General features: G+C 30.3%; 2 protein-coding genes across 2 annotated transcripts; one reads left to right on the top strand and one right to left on the bottom strand.

The window, feature by feature from the left end:
• Positions 1-493: 493 nt before the first annotated feature.
• On the bottom strand, positions 494-5,242 carry LOC137815058 (peroxisomal nicotinamide adenine dinucleotide carrier). Its single transcript, XM_068618088.1, has 11 exons — positions 4,818-5,242; positions 4,630-4,707; positions 4,453-4,527; positions 3,353-3,483; positions 2,991-3,045; positions 2,241-2,348; positions 1,852-1,920; positions 1,694-1,786; positions 1,508-1,576; positions 1,149-1,203; positions 494-962 (listed from the first exon to the last, which is right to left on the bottom strand). Exons 1-11 carry the CDS (start codon positions 4,896-4,898, stop codon positions 769-771), a joined length of 1,008 nt encoding a protein of 335 aa, XP_068474189.1. The 5' UTR covers positions 4,899-5,242; the 3' UTR covers positions 494-768.
• A 2,575-nt stretch (positions 5,243-7,817) lies between these two features.
• On the top strand, positions 7,818-9,107 carry LOC137815040 (protein SRC2). Its single transcript, XM_068618061.1, has one exon. The coding sequence runs from the start codon at positions 7,909-7,911 to the stop codon at positions 8,845-8,847; it is 939 nt and encodes a 312-aa protein (XP_068474162.1). The 5' UTR covers positions 7,818-7,908; the 3' UTR covers positions 8,848-9,107.
• The last annotated feature ends 6,653 nt before the right edge of the window (positions 9,108-15,760 follow it).

The raw sequence follows: 15,760 nt of genomic DNA on the forward strand, positions 1-15,760 counted from the left end.
TTTATCATTTTTGTTTATGAAAAAATGACTTTTTAATTGTGTAATTTAAAAGTATTTTTTTTTATGAAAAAAAGTTCCTGTAATGAATACTTATGAACATCACTGGCTTATCAAACTGATAATGAATTCACGATTTCATCTACTCTAAACGTGAGTTGATCACACAAGTGATCTACTTTGTCGTGTATAATGAGGAGGATTAAGTTAAAACAAATATGTTTGGATGATCCAATGTAATTTCTGGCTGTGATTGATCCAACATGTTGACTTTCATACAATTACACTTCTGAAAAGAAAAAGTATGATATCATACGCATTGATACTAAATTTTTGTCCACTGGCTGCTTGTTGGTACGAACCTGGTAATTATTCATATGGCAGGATGATAAAAATGCAGATTTCGACATTGCCAAATGCCAAGGACTTGTTATCTGATAATGAATGAGAATTGTAAATGGTTCCAGTTGAATTGAATTTTGATCTAAAACTCAGCTACCAACGAAATCATCAAATGGTGATACTCATTAGTAAAATGAATTTCTGTTCCATTCCAGCAGCATACTTCAAACCTAAAACCCTGCTTTGTTCATGGAATGAATCAATGAATCCAGTGTATGATCATGACATGAATTTGCTATAAGGAAACTACCTGATAAAAATAATCAATATATTGTTTGAATCACTTTAGTTCCCCTACTACCATTTTAACTAATTTGCTAACTGAAGATGGTAAACGAAATCTTGATCAAGCTTGTGGCCTCCAATCAATCACACACGCTTTTGCTTTACAGTTTTGGCAGCTTCCTTGGCAAGCAAGAAGTGAACCCCCCTAACCAGTTCTTCTTTTATAGTGAATATAACAGCAGCAGCAAGCACACTTTGTACAATTTTTGTTCCCATACCTTTGTAAAACCCATTCAACCCCTCATAGCGAATCATTTTAATAATAGCATCCCAAGTACCTGAATTTAAAGAAAATTATGCACATTTAGAGAGCAAAGGAAGAAAAGATTAAAATTTCTAAAAGTTCAAACTTAGTTTTCAATTAACTTGTACCACAACATAATGCATGTTTCTATAAGAAATGCTCATAAGTTATAACCTTTCTTGATAAACGAGGTAAAACAAAATATCATCATAACTTATACCTTTGTAATGCTGTCTCCTGTCTCCTGTTTTATCCTGTCTAGCCTGGAGCCTCGCCTGAGGGAACAAAATATGAAGTAAGAAATTGAGAAAGGCATTTCTCACAGATAATATTCTCAGTCATTGTCACAGATAAAACCATCAATTGACTGAAAATGGATAGTTAAACGGATATCCATTGGATAGTAAAGTGTGCATACCCACGGATAATCACAGCTTATAATTACTTAAATATCATTAATAATATAAAGTGAAGGCCTTCACGTTGAAAGCAAGTTTAGATAATTTCAACTTATAACCAGTCACACTATATGATATACTTGCACAATCACAACCAAGAGAGAAAGCTATTATTGTATACCTTTACAACTAGAAGAGGATAAGTTACAACAGTAGCTCCAAGCTTAGCCAAAGCTCCAAGAAGAAATATCTAGCATCATAGGGAGATTTCAATAACAATATAGTAACAAGGCAATATAAGAGAAAATATATGGAAATGACATCACTGAAAAGAGATTTTATGTAGATTGGGGAAATGACATAATACCTGTAACGCAGTTACCCTGTTGCTATTATTTCTTTTTCTTAACTTTGACAACATGGCTTCATACAGCATGAATTGCATGGAAGGATTGCTTACCTGAGTTAAAGAGAAACCGATTAGTAATACTCCCTAAGCATGAAAGAGATTCACTTCCAACATACCATGATCAATGATGGTAATACACCTTTCCAGAAACCCCGAATACCAGCTTCATCAAAGATTTCTTCGATCTGCAAAATTGTATTAAAAAATTACACATAAAAGGAAACAAGAGGGTTTGAGAAGTATAAAGTGTCATCAGGAGTCCCCAAGCATTATCAGGACTAGTGAAACTCAGCATATTATGGAAGGAGGGAAAACCATGATTATCATAAATCATCAATCAATTTGTATGAATATTATCGGACACTCTATTTTAACTCGAATATAAAAACTCGGCATATGAAACAAGACTGTAAGATGAGTTTTGCAAACATTTTATCACGTCAGACTAGCCAAGCTAGCATAACTTCTCTAAATGACTTAAGATTCCAATATAGACTTTACTTACCACATGGCTAGTTCCATAAGGAAGAGGTTCAACTGCAGGAATAATTGCTTGCTCAGTGGCAACTAACAAACCCTCATCAGGTGCATGGTTCGACCCTTTTCTATGTGCCTGAACAGTAAAAATAATAGCAAAATCAGAATCCAAGACTTACTAGCTGAAGTCGGGCAGGAGAAAATCAAAGGATAGAGAGAGAGAGAGAGACAGCTCTTGTTTATCATCATTTATTATTCTAAATTACAAGAGAACACAATTTTGATTACTTTGACAAATACAAATAGTAAAACAAAATCAATGACAGACCATGTATTATATACTGAAATGAAACAACTTAAACCAACAAAATAATCTAATAATCTTGTGTCCGTTACAATGTTCCCAAATAGTCCCCAAATCCATGAAAGCTTTAAACTTTATGAAGTCCAGTCAAGCATTCAAAGTTATCATCACTTCTCTTCCAAGTTTATCTACTTACAATTTTGATTACTTATGAAAATGTTTTAGCTTATTAGAAAGGAAATAAAATCCTCAATAATAGTCTTAATAATTTATCTACATTCTAAATAACCATATACAAAAGAAAAAAAATTAGGAGAAAAGGAAGTTCTCCCAGAAGTTAATCTGTATTAACTATTTCATTATAATGATTAGAGTATACCAAGAAACAAGACAAACAAGGGCTAGGATAAGCAACAAGAGAAAGGAAAGCGTAAAAAACAGAAAACAATAGATGAATTACAAAATGCAAATTACCTGCATACGGGTAACAACTACCCAAATGGGATTTGTCAAGAGCACGTTAACACACCTACATAAAGATTTATCAATTAGGTAATACCACTACAATTGAGTACTGAGACAGTGAGACAATTCATAATCATTAGTTTCTACCAACATAATCGACATTTAACAGTTTGTGCTTTTATTATAGGAAGGTCAATTCAGTAGTTCTTTTACAAGGTCAAATTTGAGAAATGTCGAAATAGAGCCTTCAGAACTACATATGGAAAATTAACAGCCGTAGCTGTAAGAAAAGCTTAACAAGAACTTATATTTGCTGGGGTAATAACAGAGTAGAACGAAATGGGTTTGTGTACTAAGACAAAGTAAACTACCCGGATAAAGCAGCAGTGAGGAGAGAGGAGAGCATCCCAATTGATCCATCACCGACACCCTTTTTCTTTTTCTGTACCGCAGCTTCTGCAGCCATGTTCCTGAATATTTGATAGAAATAATAGTAAACACCCTGTACAATAAAATTGTGAGATATTAAAACCTTGAAACCTAAGTTAGAACATTGAACAAGCAAGTTACCAGAGAGTATATCACGCAGGAACTAAGGATAGTTGGAAAATTTCCATCCTTTTTTAAAAAGATAGTAAGCTAGACTAGAGACCATCAACATCAAACAATAGAATTTTGGTTTACAACAATAATCAATTTCCCATGCAGTGGCATGTGTTAAAATAAACAATTTGCGGCTGAGACTAATTTAGACACACGTTTCAATCACATTCAATGGATTAAAATTAATTCTACCAAAATCAATAGTACCATAAATCTGAAACAATGGGTGTGAATTCTATTAGTCAATAATCATACGAGATAGTTGATAGTTGGAGAAGTAACTGGTTTTTACTTGCCTATATTATCAAGCCTCCAAACAATCAAACTGAGTGTTTGACAACTCTTAACTCTATAGGGAGAAAGTCAGAGAATAAGAACTACACAAGCATGAATCCTCTGAATCTATGACTGACTCTCCTGTTGGCTTTCCAATACATGATTACATCAAAGTTTCAAACACAGTTCATTAGAGTCAAACTTCTATTATATTTCATCCAGGAAAGCAGCTAATACAGAAACCAATTAAACTGCTTTCGTTTGGCATTAACCATCCAGGTTTCAAGTTTTGGTCACAGACACAGTTTTGATCATGATCCTGGACATTGCAGCAAATGCAGTCACAATATGGTCGCAAAGAGCCCAAAAACATGAAAGTTGCAGTCAAAATCAAAGTCTCATATAGATTTTCAAAACCTTGTTAATCTTGCAGTCATCTTGGGTGTTAACACATGTATGTTGACTATAACATCCTCAAAATAAATCCCCATCAATCACTCATAATTTTAGTTTTCTCACGGATTCAGCTATCCAATCCAGAACTACAAAAAAAAATAGCAATATTACCAAACACGTGCTAAAATGAGCTCACCTGAGACGCAGCGGTACCCACTAGAGATGGCGTCAAGCCTCCATACAATCGTCCCCACCCTTCTTCTTTTACAACCTACACATAAACACAATCACAAACACCTTCTTTCATTCCATCGCCACAGCAAACCAATACCACAATTAAATTCAGCTAAACAGTCGTGTGATCCTCGCTAACCTTGCACATTCGTTCGAGGGCACCTTGATTCCTCGTCGCTCTCTTCGGATCACGCTCGGTTTGTTGACGAGTGTTTACCTATAGATCACGTCGGAAAAATTAAATCTTAGAAACCTTACACAACGACCCAGACGAATTTTTTCAACGAAAAAGTAAAAAAGAAAACGACTTTGAAACCGTATTCGTACAGTTGAAAGTGGGTATGTGATGAGCTGAGCAATGATCCCTCCTCCAGCTCCGGCCAATCCATTGATCAAAGCCTCCGACATGTTTTTCTTCCTTTATTTTTTTCTGTTTTCCCCACTGGGGGGAACGAAAATCTGGGTTGTAGTATTAAGGGATTTTACACTTTAACTGTTGTCTGAGTGAAGAAGCAGGGAATGCACCCACTCCTTCGTGGTGTTTGGTACTTGTCTGTGTTGTAGTAATGGCGATCTCGGCGTTGGCACATGAAAAATGGCGTTGGATTGTACCAATGAATGAAAATGAATGTGATGTCCCACACGACACGATTCGACTCAACTACAAAGTTTCACTTTGGTTGTTGCGTCTGGGAAAAGAAAATGTTAAAATTGTGAAATATGCACAGACCATTCTACCCTCCACTCGCCTTAACCCATTATTACCACTTTCTCTTCTCTATTCTGACTACTCTCTTACACTTCCATTATTTTATCACCCAAATCTCCATATCTATCTAATAATACCACCTAAAACATATTAAGAATAATAATCAATTATTGTATCAACTAGTATTTACACGATTATTAGTAACTAAGAAGATAATTATATTAAAAATGTTGAAATGGTAATTTTGATATATGAATAATTATTCCTTTTATAATTATGTAATTATAATAAGTTTTAATATAAAATTGTTTTTTACAAAACACAATTTTTTATATAACAACAAACTGTATTATTATTCATGTTTTTTTAACAATAATACGTATTCTATTAAAATTTATTACAAAATTATTGTATACAAAATTAGCTATTAAATTTTAATAATAAATTAAAATTAGGTTCTTAATTAAATTAAAAAAAACAAGCAGGTCATGCATACGCATAAATGTCAAGCTAGTTTAGTTTTAAAATATATATATATTTAAATTAATTAACATCATATAATTACCTTTTTATCCCTATATATTAATGTATAATAGTGAATTTAGTCTGGTGATTTTAAAAACAAATAATTTCATCTTAATTTTTTAAAAATATATGTAATTTGATCATTCTTTATGAAGTTCTATGGCCTTTTTTTTCTTCAACGCCACCCACTCTAAAAAAAGGTTAAATACTTTCCTAGGTTTAATGTCCATAATTGTTTAAAATCATATAATCATGGTTTTGGAAATGAATGAAAATTTGCAAGAAACCAAATTGTATGTGGAGACAAATAAATATCATAATTTTTGTATGTCACATCATCACCTCTGAACAACACCTCTTAACGTTATTTATGTTAATTTAAAAAAAAAATCAAATTAATTTTTTTAAAAATCATTAGAACAAATTATCTCTATAGATTAAAAAGTTAATTAAATCTAATTATTACTAGCAAAAGAAACTTATATGAATAAACAATTCGTATTATTATTATATATATGATATAATTCTATTATATGATATAATTCTATTACATGTTATAATTTTATTTGTGTATCAAATAATGTATATTTTTAGTACTATTTTCTTTATTAAATAATACTAATAATAACATTAATATTATGTATGAATATATTTTTTAGAAATATTAATAAATTTGATGTGGGATAAATAGAAGAAGATTGATTAAAAATATGGTACAAATACACAATTTAGTGAATAAAAAACGCATATTCAATATTATATATTTAATAATATATTTCCAATTAATTTTATTTGAAATATTTGTATATATATATATATTAAAATTTTAATTTATCTAATAATATCTATAACCTTAATAAAACTATTCATTTTTGGTGTAGATAAATTTGTACCATTTTTATTTTACACCAATGCAGGTCTGGCCAAAATAGGCGGATTGACCTGTTTTGCAATTTCTAATTAGGAGTTGATGTCAAAAATAATTTAAATATAACTTCATCCCTTAATCTTTCAAAACGTTTTTTAAGGATAAATTTGTGATGAAACTCTCAACTCTAAAGTTGACAATATTTTAGATGTGTTAGTGATGCTATCTCAACCGACTTAAAGTCAGAACATTGACTCTGTTTATAAGGATGAAAAGGTGATTACAAAGACGAACTCTCATTTTCTTAACCTCTAACTAAAGGACTTATTCATGTATGCCTCCACATCGCTTAATAGTTGAGGTGAAGAACAATTTAAATCCAAATTCCTCAATTAACCCTATGATGAAATAGCTCAAATGTGTAATTGACCATATTAAAGTTATCTTAAGGGACTTAAGTTTGTTGTGTTTATATAAAGGTAAGTAGTGTTAATAATAATAAAAATAATGAATTTATAAAAGTAATAGGAATAAAATTATCAATATTAATTTAATTTTAATTTATAATTTTTTATACATTTTTAGATAAATTGTATTTTTTTTTGAGTTTATACAATAATATTGATTTAACTTTACACCAATTTTAGCTTATTTTATTAACTTTTATAAAATTTACAACTTTCCTTAAGTATTTACAATTTTTTTTATTCCAATTCTATTTAATTTTATCAAAATCAATTTTAAACAATTTTGTATCACAATGATAAATAATTTTATTTATTTTTAATTAAGTTCATAAACCTTACAAAAATAATGAATAATGTTATAATCATATGGTAGTTTCATGTAAAAGCATATAATCATATTTTATTTTAAATTATTTTTAACCACACAAACAATATTTAATTTTACAATTTCATCAATTAAATTTCTCATCCTCAAAATTCACTTTCCATTTACTCTTTCTTAATTTAAACAACTCACTTTGTTCCCTTTTTTTTCCTCTTAATTGAAACAACCTTACTTATTAATTTCTTTCCTCTGAAAGTCATTATTTTCCTCCAACATAAATCCATCCCTCAATTCCAAAATCCTCCAAGTCTCAACTTTTTTTTTTAATTTGTTAATGGACCCCGTTTTATATCTAAACATGTATCGATGTTGAGTAAACAAACAGTGGATAGCGAAAGATGGATTAAAAGTTAAAACGAAAATAACATAAACAATAACATATTCCACAAAAATTCTGTTCTGGTCCTTTTCTGAGTACTGAGACTTGTTGTTGCTATTGAGAAGCGCACAGAGAAGAAAGAAAGATGGCGTCATCGCGTCCCCCACCGTCGAAATCAGTGGATCTGGACCTCACCATCGTGGCGGCGAAGCACCTCAAGAACGTCAACTGGAAGAACGGCGATCTCAAGCCCTACGTCGTTTTCTGGGTCGACCCCGAACGCCGTCTGGCCACCAAATCCGACGACTCCGGCAACACCTCCCCCGTCTGGAACGAGCGCTTTGCCCTCCCCCTCCCTCTCCCCCTCCACGACTCCTTCCTCACCCTCGAGATCTTCCACTCCAAACCCTCTGACACCCTCAAACCCCTCGTCGCCACCCTCCGCCTGCCCCTCAAGGACCTCCACGACCTCAACGACTCCACGCGCCTCCGCAAGTTACCCCTTTCCCGCCCCTCTGGCCGCCCCCACGGCAAGATCCACCTCAAACTTGGCCTCCTCGGCCGCCCCCAATTCCAATCCCTAGACTACCTCAACCCTAACCATAACCCAAACCCCAATCCCAATCCCAACCCTAACCCCAACCCTAATTTCGTATTCCCCACCCCTAACTCTAACCCTAATTTAGTCTTCTACAGGGGATATTCCCACTCCGCTTCTCCACCACCCTCTCCATACCCCTCCTACACCTCTTACACCGATTCATATAACTCTTCTTACTATCCCGGTTACTATTCCGGTGCCCCTCCTCCTCCTCCTCCGAGACCCTTCTTCGACCGTTACGCTGGGCCCAGTGGGCCTTCCGCTCCGCTTGATTATTCCACCTCCTACGATCCCAAGCCCAAGTCTTCCAAAATGGGCCTAGGCGCTGGCCTCGCGGTTGGCGCTGTTGCTGGAGCTCTCGGTGGGCTTGCTCTCGAGGAGGGACTTAAATACGAAGAGGACAAAATCGCGGAGAGGGTCGAGAACGACGTCGCTGCTAATGTTGCGCGCGACGATTACAGCGATTATCGAGTGGATTACTGATCCAAACAACTCCTTACTGGCTTGTGGTATCGTAAGGTTTCCAAATTCATAAGCTATCTCCATTTCGGACTCGCTATAGTGCTCTTCCAGTATATATTATAGATATATATATAAGTATTATATCTCTATGTATATAGTTTGACTTGCTGTTGGATTGATGAATGCATCAGTTTGTTTTACTTGCTGCTTGTCTTGATTTGCTACTGTTCTTGCGGCTTTTTATATTCTAAGTGAAATAAAGCTGGTTTCGTCTGATGATACCAACGGTTTTCTTTCGTTTTTATTCAGATCTTCGACGTAGTTCTGTGTTAATTACAAATTTAGCGTTAGTACAAGTATGTTTTTATTGTTGCGTTCTAGTCAATGAATTGGTGAATTTGTAGTTTCTTCTGTCTTTGAGGTTATCTGGATTCGAATATGTATGTAGAATTATGTTGCTTTGTCTATGTATTTGTCATTTTATATTTTGATCATATCGTCTATATTACAACTTACAAGCATTGCATCGGCGAAGGAAAGCAATATGCTCTTTTTTTAGGTTTTTTGTACTAAGTTGTACGGGATGGATCTTAACTTCCTTCGGGCCTTCTTTGGATTTAACTTACAAGATAATGAAATTTTTTAAAAAATAATTAAGTTTGTCTGATAAGTACAATTTAACTTTAGTTTATGGGAGGGATTTACTTTTTTCTCTATCCAAACATGGCCTTACTCAACATAAACCTACAAGTGGATTATCTGGCGTTGATAAGCAAATTATCCCACTACAGAGTACTTTTGTTTAATAACCCATCACCTTTTCTTTACCACTGCTCTAATTTTGCTGTTCTGGAGTATGTGGAAAAGAGCAATTTGGATTTTTTTTCTGATCTAGATTTTTCTGTGAAATGACTTGGAGCGTGCTTAGGCACCGTAGAATGTTCCATGCCAGAGGTAGTTGTTTCGTTTTTCAAATTTGGTTCAGCGAAGTGGAAAATCGTATGTTTGGCATTTATGCAGTTTTTACTGCAGAAAATCTTAGCAGGTATTATATTTTCTTTCGAATTTATAATTTCAAACTTTCTGTTCGAACTACTGGAGTCTTAAAATCGTAGCTGTTGTGATTGATAGTGGAGAAGATATATGCTGAAGCTCATGAATCTGAGAAGTTTTGTGTGTGCAAAAATGTAAAACTGTTTGATATTATCATAGTAATCAAGTTACCTCATTACAAAAATTTCAAAAAATGTTTTTAAATGAACTATACACACAACTACATAGTCCAATCTTCAAATAAGTAACCGTGTAATAATGTGATAAAGGCGAAGTTGCCAACAATTTTTTTTATTTGATGGAAAACATCATGGCTACTAAAAAGTACAGAATGATCACATACGTTAATATATGTCATTCGGACACGTGAGAAAAATAAAAGAAATATCTTTATTCTTAAAAAAAAGTACTTACACTTTGATCATTTTAAGATAAATATAAAAAAGTTTAGCTGCTAACTAACACTAAAACTAAAACTTTCTCACGTGAACTAATTTAAAATCTAAATATAAAAAAATTCCTAGTTTCAAAAGTTCTGTTTTTTTGTGTGGAATATATCCAACTCTGCTGGTAAAGAAACTGTTAAAAGTTAAGAGATTTTTTTAAAGTTTCTATTAGTTTTATTTACCGAAATCATCATATATAGTAATTGTTCTCATAAATGGCTTATGCTTTATTATCATGGTGATAATTTATTATCACTATCATTTCATGAACATGATTATAACTCAATGAGAATAAGCAAATAAACTCAATGAAATTTTTGGATAGTTGTATTACAGGATATTCACTCATCAAATGGGAAGAGGAGAGAATGGATCATGTTTCCGTTTAGGTTTTGTTTACTTCAAAATCCTCTTCACTCATCTGCATCCTTCTGTAACCTGCAAAAGGATCACCCAAATTACATCACACTTTTATTTTTTCCTTATACAAATGTACCAAAAAAAAATAGAAGTCAAATATACAATTTATGGAGAAAAGTGTCAGCAACACTCTCTCAAATATATATTTTTCTACTTAAATATAATTGAAAACAAATATGAACATCTGATTTGAATTCTTATATATACTTTCAATCTTTAGAACTCAACCAGACGTCTATAGAATCATCTATTAAAAACATAAAAATACAGAGATTGTTAATTTTTACCATTTTACTTTGGAAAATAAAGAGATTTTTTTTCCCTAAATAAGTTTGTGCTAAAGAAATGTAATAATTTTAAATTATTAAATTTACAAGTTTCTTGGTTCGGGATTCGACCTAATACTGAGAGGATCGCATTTTATAATATTGTATGGACATCTCCACGTAAAAAAAAACATTACTACTATTTTTTTATTTATTATGAAACTAAAAAATTATTGATAGTTAAACTCTACTTTAGTATTTAATTTAATTACTTATCAAGATTGATATTCATTGAAAACCGAACAATTATTATGATACATGATTGTTAAATAAAACGTGAGATCCATTCAATTTTTTATTTTTTTATAAACTTGAATCAATTACAGATAGAGTGTGTAAAAAAAATGTGATTCTAGTAATTTTTTTTCTTATTTGTTTATCTAAGAACATTAATGTTATGTGCATAAGATAATTTGAGTAAAAAAAGCGAATATATTAGCAGCAGGGCTTCATTAAAATATAAAAATGTAAGAAAATAGCACTCACTGGGAGGTCGGCGTGGATCATGTTTATGATTGGCCCCTGTGCCTGCGTAGTCTAATTTGTACTGGCTACTCAGGTCCCCTGTTAAAAATATTATACTTTTCGAAATTTATATTTTCAAATTAGGTAAATAAAGAAGAATGGAAGAGAAAGAAAAATAAATTTTATTTTAGACAATAGATTTGAATTTCCGAAATAAATTATTATAATTAAGAGAATATGATTTTATAATAATGTTTAGTTTGAGTTGAAATGATATAAAAACACCTATGGGGTTTTTGGTTGCAGAAGACATGAGTGCAGATGTGAGCAAAAGGAAGAGGAAGCAAAGGCGAGCCCCAAAAGCCATCATTCTCAAACTCATACTCAAATTTTGTTGTGTTACTCAAATTTTATTTATTTTATATTTTTATTTAAATAAAACATTAAGTAATTAAAATTTATATTTGTTTTATATTTTGAATATTTTAGAAATTTTAAATTTTTATTTAAATAAAACATTAAATAACTTTTCTTACCATCATTGACAATTTCACATAATTCTTATTTTTTCCAAAAATTAATTTATTGAAAATAATATTTTAATTTCTATTTAAATAGAACATGAACAATTTTTCTTACCATCATAATTCCCAATTTCACATAATTCTATTTTTTTCTAAATTAATTTATTGAAAATAATATTTTAATTTTGTAGATAAATCAATAAAATTATTTTTTTAACAATTTTTAATAGGAGTGTAAATTTATAATTTTATATTTTTATTAATTAAAAATATATAATTTAAATCACACTGATCACATTGCTCACTAACTTTTGATAAACATTTTCTATACTTTTCACTTTATTTAACTTATTTTTTTTTTAAAGTTTTCAAATTAAACATGACTATCTAACTTGACATCTCAGCTAAACTGACACCTCAAATAATTAACAATAAATTATATAGTATTTGTAGATGATAAGTAAGTGTTGATGTTAAGTTTAAGTTAATATTTGAATAGAGTGAACGTTAGTATATTCTATTAATTCTATTTCATTAAACATAATAAAAATAAAACATAAAAAATAGTTATTATTTAATGTAAATAATTAAAAATAAAGCAAAGAAGTCGCCTATTCTTATATATATATATATATATTAAATATACTTTGAGTTGCATCATTATGAATATTTTCAAATCGTCTACTTTGGTTACATAATAAGAGAAGTGCTTAGCTCATCATGTTAGTTTAAAGGTATTTTTAACACTGAGTCCATAAATTAAAATATTATAAAAAAAATTAACTTTGTTATTTAAAAAATTACATTTTTTAAATTATTTTTACTTTAAAATTGAAATTTGTATATATGAATCTTTATTTACATAAAAGTTTCTTATTTTTATTATTTTGTTATATGCCTACAAAATTTCATTACCACTCCGGTGCAATCTACCATTACAAGAAAATAATGAAATAAAAATCAGTTTTAGAAACAAAAAATAATTAGTTGCTATAGTTACTAAATTAGAGTCAATTTTAGAGATCACAAAAAATTTTGGTTTCTAAATTAATTTCTATTATTGTTAACTGGTTTCTAAATTGGTATATAAGTTTAGTTACCAATTTAGAAACCATTTAACAATAATATAAATTCATTTAGAAAAAAAAAAGTTTCTAAAATGGTTTCTAATTTAGTTACTATAGTAATTAATTATTTTTTCCTCTAAAATTAGTTTTTATTTCATAATTTTCTTGTAGTGTACAAAGACAAAAAAGATTTGAGATCTCAAAAGAAGAGTAATGCTAGTCTACCACATGTAGTAGTCGGATAATATTTTTTTTTCCCTTTATATATTTAGTATGAATTTAAGTTAAGTAAAGACTTTACAAGAATAAATAAGGAGTTTAAAATTGAATCGCATTTAAAATAAGTATCAAGAAATGGATTTTAAGTTTAATTAAATTTCATAAAATTGATTTATAAGTTCTACAGCAGGTGATAAATTCTACTCAAAAATACTCATTAAGATAAATTCTAAATAATTATGATATTATATTAAGAATTGAACTTTAAGTCTAACTCAATCTCATAAAATCAACTTTTAAAGTGAGATTTGCATTTATTTATAATCTATTAAATGTTTTAATATTTAGTTGATGTTTAATAATAAGTATTATATATAATATATGATGGTTTATGAATAAATAAGAGAACAATACATTCCTGAATGATGTTTGAGTGGTTTTATAAACTAAAGTCTGCATGCATGGTGCACCAGTGGAAGTGAAGATCAAGATGGAATTCCACAAGGTTGTGGTAGGAGCTAGTCTTAAAAGGTTACCGTACATATGTTGGTGTAATCTTTGTTCTGCGCCAACATCAGTGGTGGAGGCTTCACCTCAAATCACACGAAATATTATTAATGGTCCACAACAACATTCACTAGGTCCACCACAACAAGGATTTCTTCATACACTTTTCACGTTTTGCTGATATTCTTCCTTCCCCAAATATTTTTCACATGGAAACAAAATACAAGAAACTGTACACTAATCCTACAAGGGGTACAAACGATCGAAACTAGTGTCTGTCTCTTACTAATAAAATGTTTTGTATGCACAATGAAATTAGACAATGACTAATATTTTAAGATCCAGTTATTTGTTAATCTTGTTATTGATTCTATTGCTCCACAACATTGAAATAACATGCCATGTCTGTTTCGTGCAGTTTCCTGTAGGAAATCTCCTGATAATCAGCATTTTCCTGTTTTAAACACAGTGGAATATTAATGCATGCATCTTGACATCTTTTTCTTAAATTTACTGTTATGTTTTGTCCTATTCTTTGTCCATTGGCATCTTATCAGAACAATCACAGATGATAATAATCATAGTTATAGACTTGCAGTTTCTGGTTCGCACAATGCTTGAATAAGAGAAGTAGGTAAGCAATTATCACCAACTTCACATGCTTTGCTCCTAGACCACTAGATAAGACCAGGGATCATTTTCATGCTTGTAAATTCCATTCTCACAGTTTTTATACCTTTTTGTTCAGTATTATTATACACTTGGGACTCACTGTTTATTCAGTATTATACACTCATCAACAAATGATGATAATCACCATTATAACTCATCTAAACTTTCCTTAAATTATTCTTATGTTTTAAAAATTAAAATTTTACTTTTCTAGTAAAGAACAACGTAAGCATTCTTATAATAATGCATTGAGGTTTTGTCCATATATTTTAGTATTAGAATGTTGTAGAATGATTTTGACCATGGATGCTTTGTTTTGCATGAAGATATAATGTGAAGAGAAGTGTTTTTATGAATAAAAGGTTTATAACCTGATTGTTTATTAGATTTGATTTCGACAAAATTATTTAAGAAGTCTTAGAATATTCCTAACTTTTCCTCTTTTTTAGAGTTTAGATTCCATAAAAACTAAACTAACTTATTAAATTTGATATACTTTCTAGTATAATTAAAATTAGTGCACTAAACTCTAAGTTTGCATTTGGAAGAGAATTTGATTTAATGGTCACTCAAATTTTTGCTACATACAAAATTATAAAGTTATGTGAATTGTAGTTAAACTGTTGCTTTCATTGATTAATATTATTTGGAAGCGATGGAATTGTTTGTGATGTTATAAACTAAAAGCTACGTTATATCTTATTATTTTAAAACTTCATAAGATTTTGTTGAAATGTAAATAGGCTAAACTTATAGTTGTTATATATAATGTTAATGATATAATAGTTAAACATGTTATATGAATTTTGAGTTGTAATCAATATTTGGACAAAGAAATTTGAATTGATTGAGATAGGGTTTGATTTGGAAAAAGTTAGTAAAGTTGAGATATATTATAAATACTATACTGAAAAAGTATATAAAAAATTGTTTTCCAAACTCACGTCTAGTGTAAATTGATTAATCTTCCTTTAAAAATTCACACAATGCAACACATGATACAGTAAAAAAGTATATATTCTCTAAAGAAGTAATTAAAGAAAAAAATTTAATTCATATAAAAACTAATAATATCAAATTATAAATAAGGGTATAAAATAAAATTAACAAATAAATAATTTCAACTGTGCTGATATCTTTTCGATTTTAGATAAAATATAAAGTTCATACATTAATTGAAAATAAAAATTAGAAATAGTGTATACATTAATGTTTAACATAATATAACCTTTATT

The sequence above is a fragment of the Phaseolus vulgaris genome, chromosome 1 (assembly GCF_000499845.2).
Source record: "Phaseolus vulgaris cultivar G19833 chromosome 1, P. vulgaris v2.0, whole genome shotgun sequence".
NCBI classification, from domain to species: domain Eukaryota; kingdom Viridiplantae; phylum Streptophyta; class Magnoliopsida; order Fabales; family Fabaceae; genus Phaseolus; species Phaseolus vulgaris.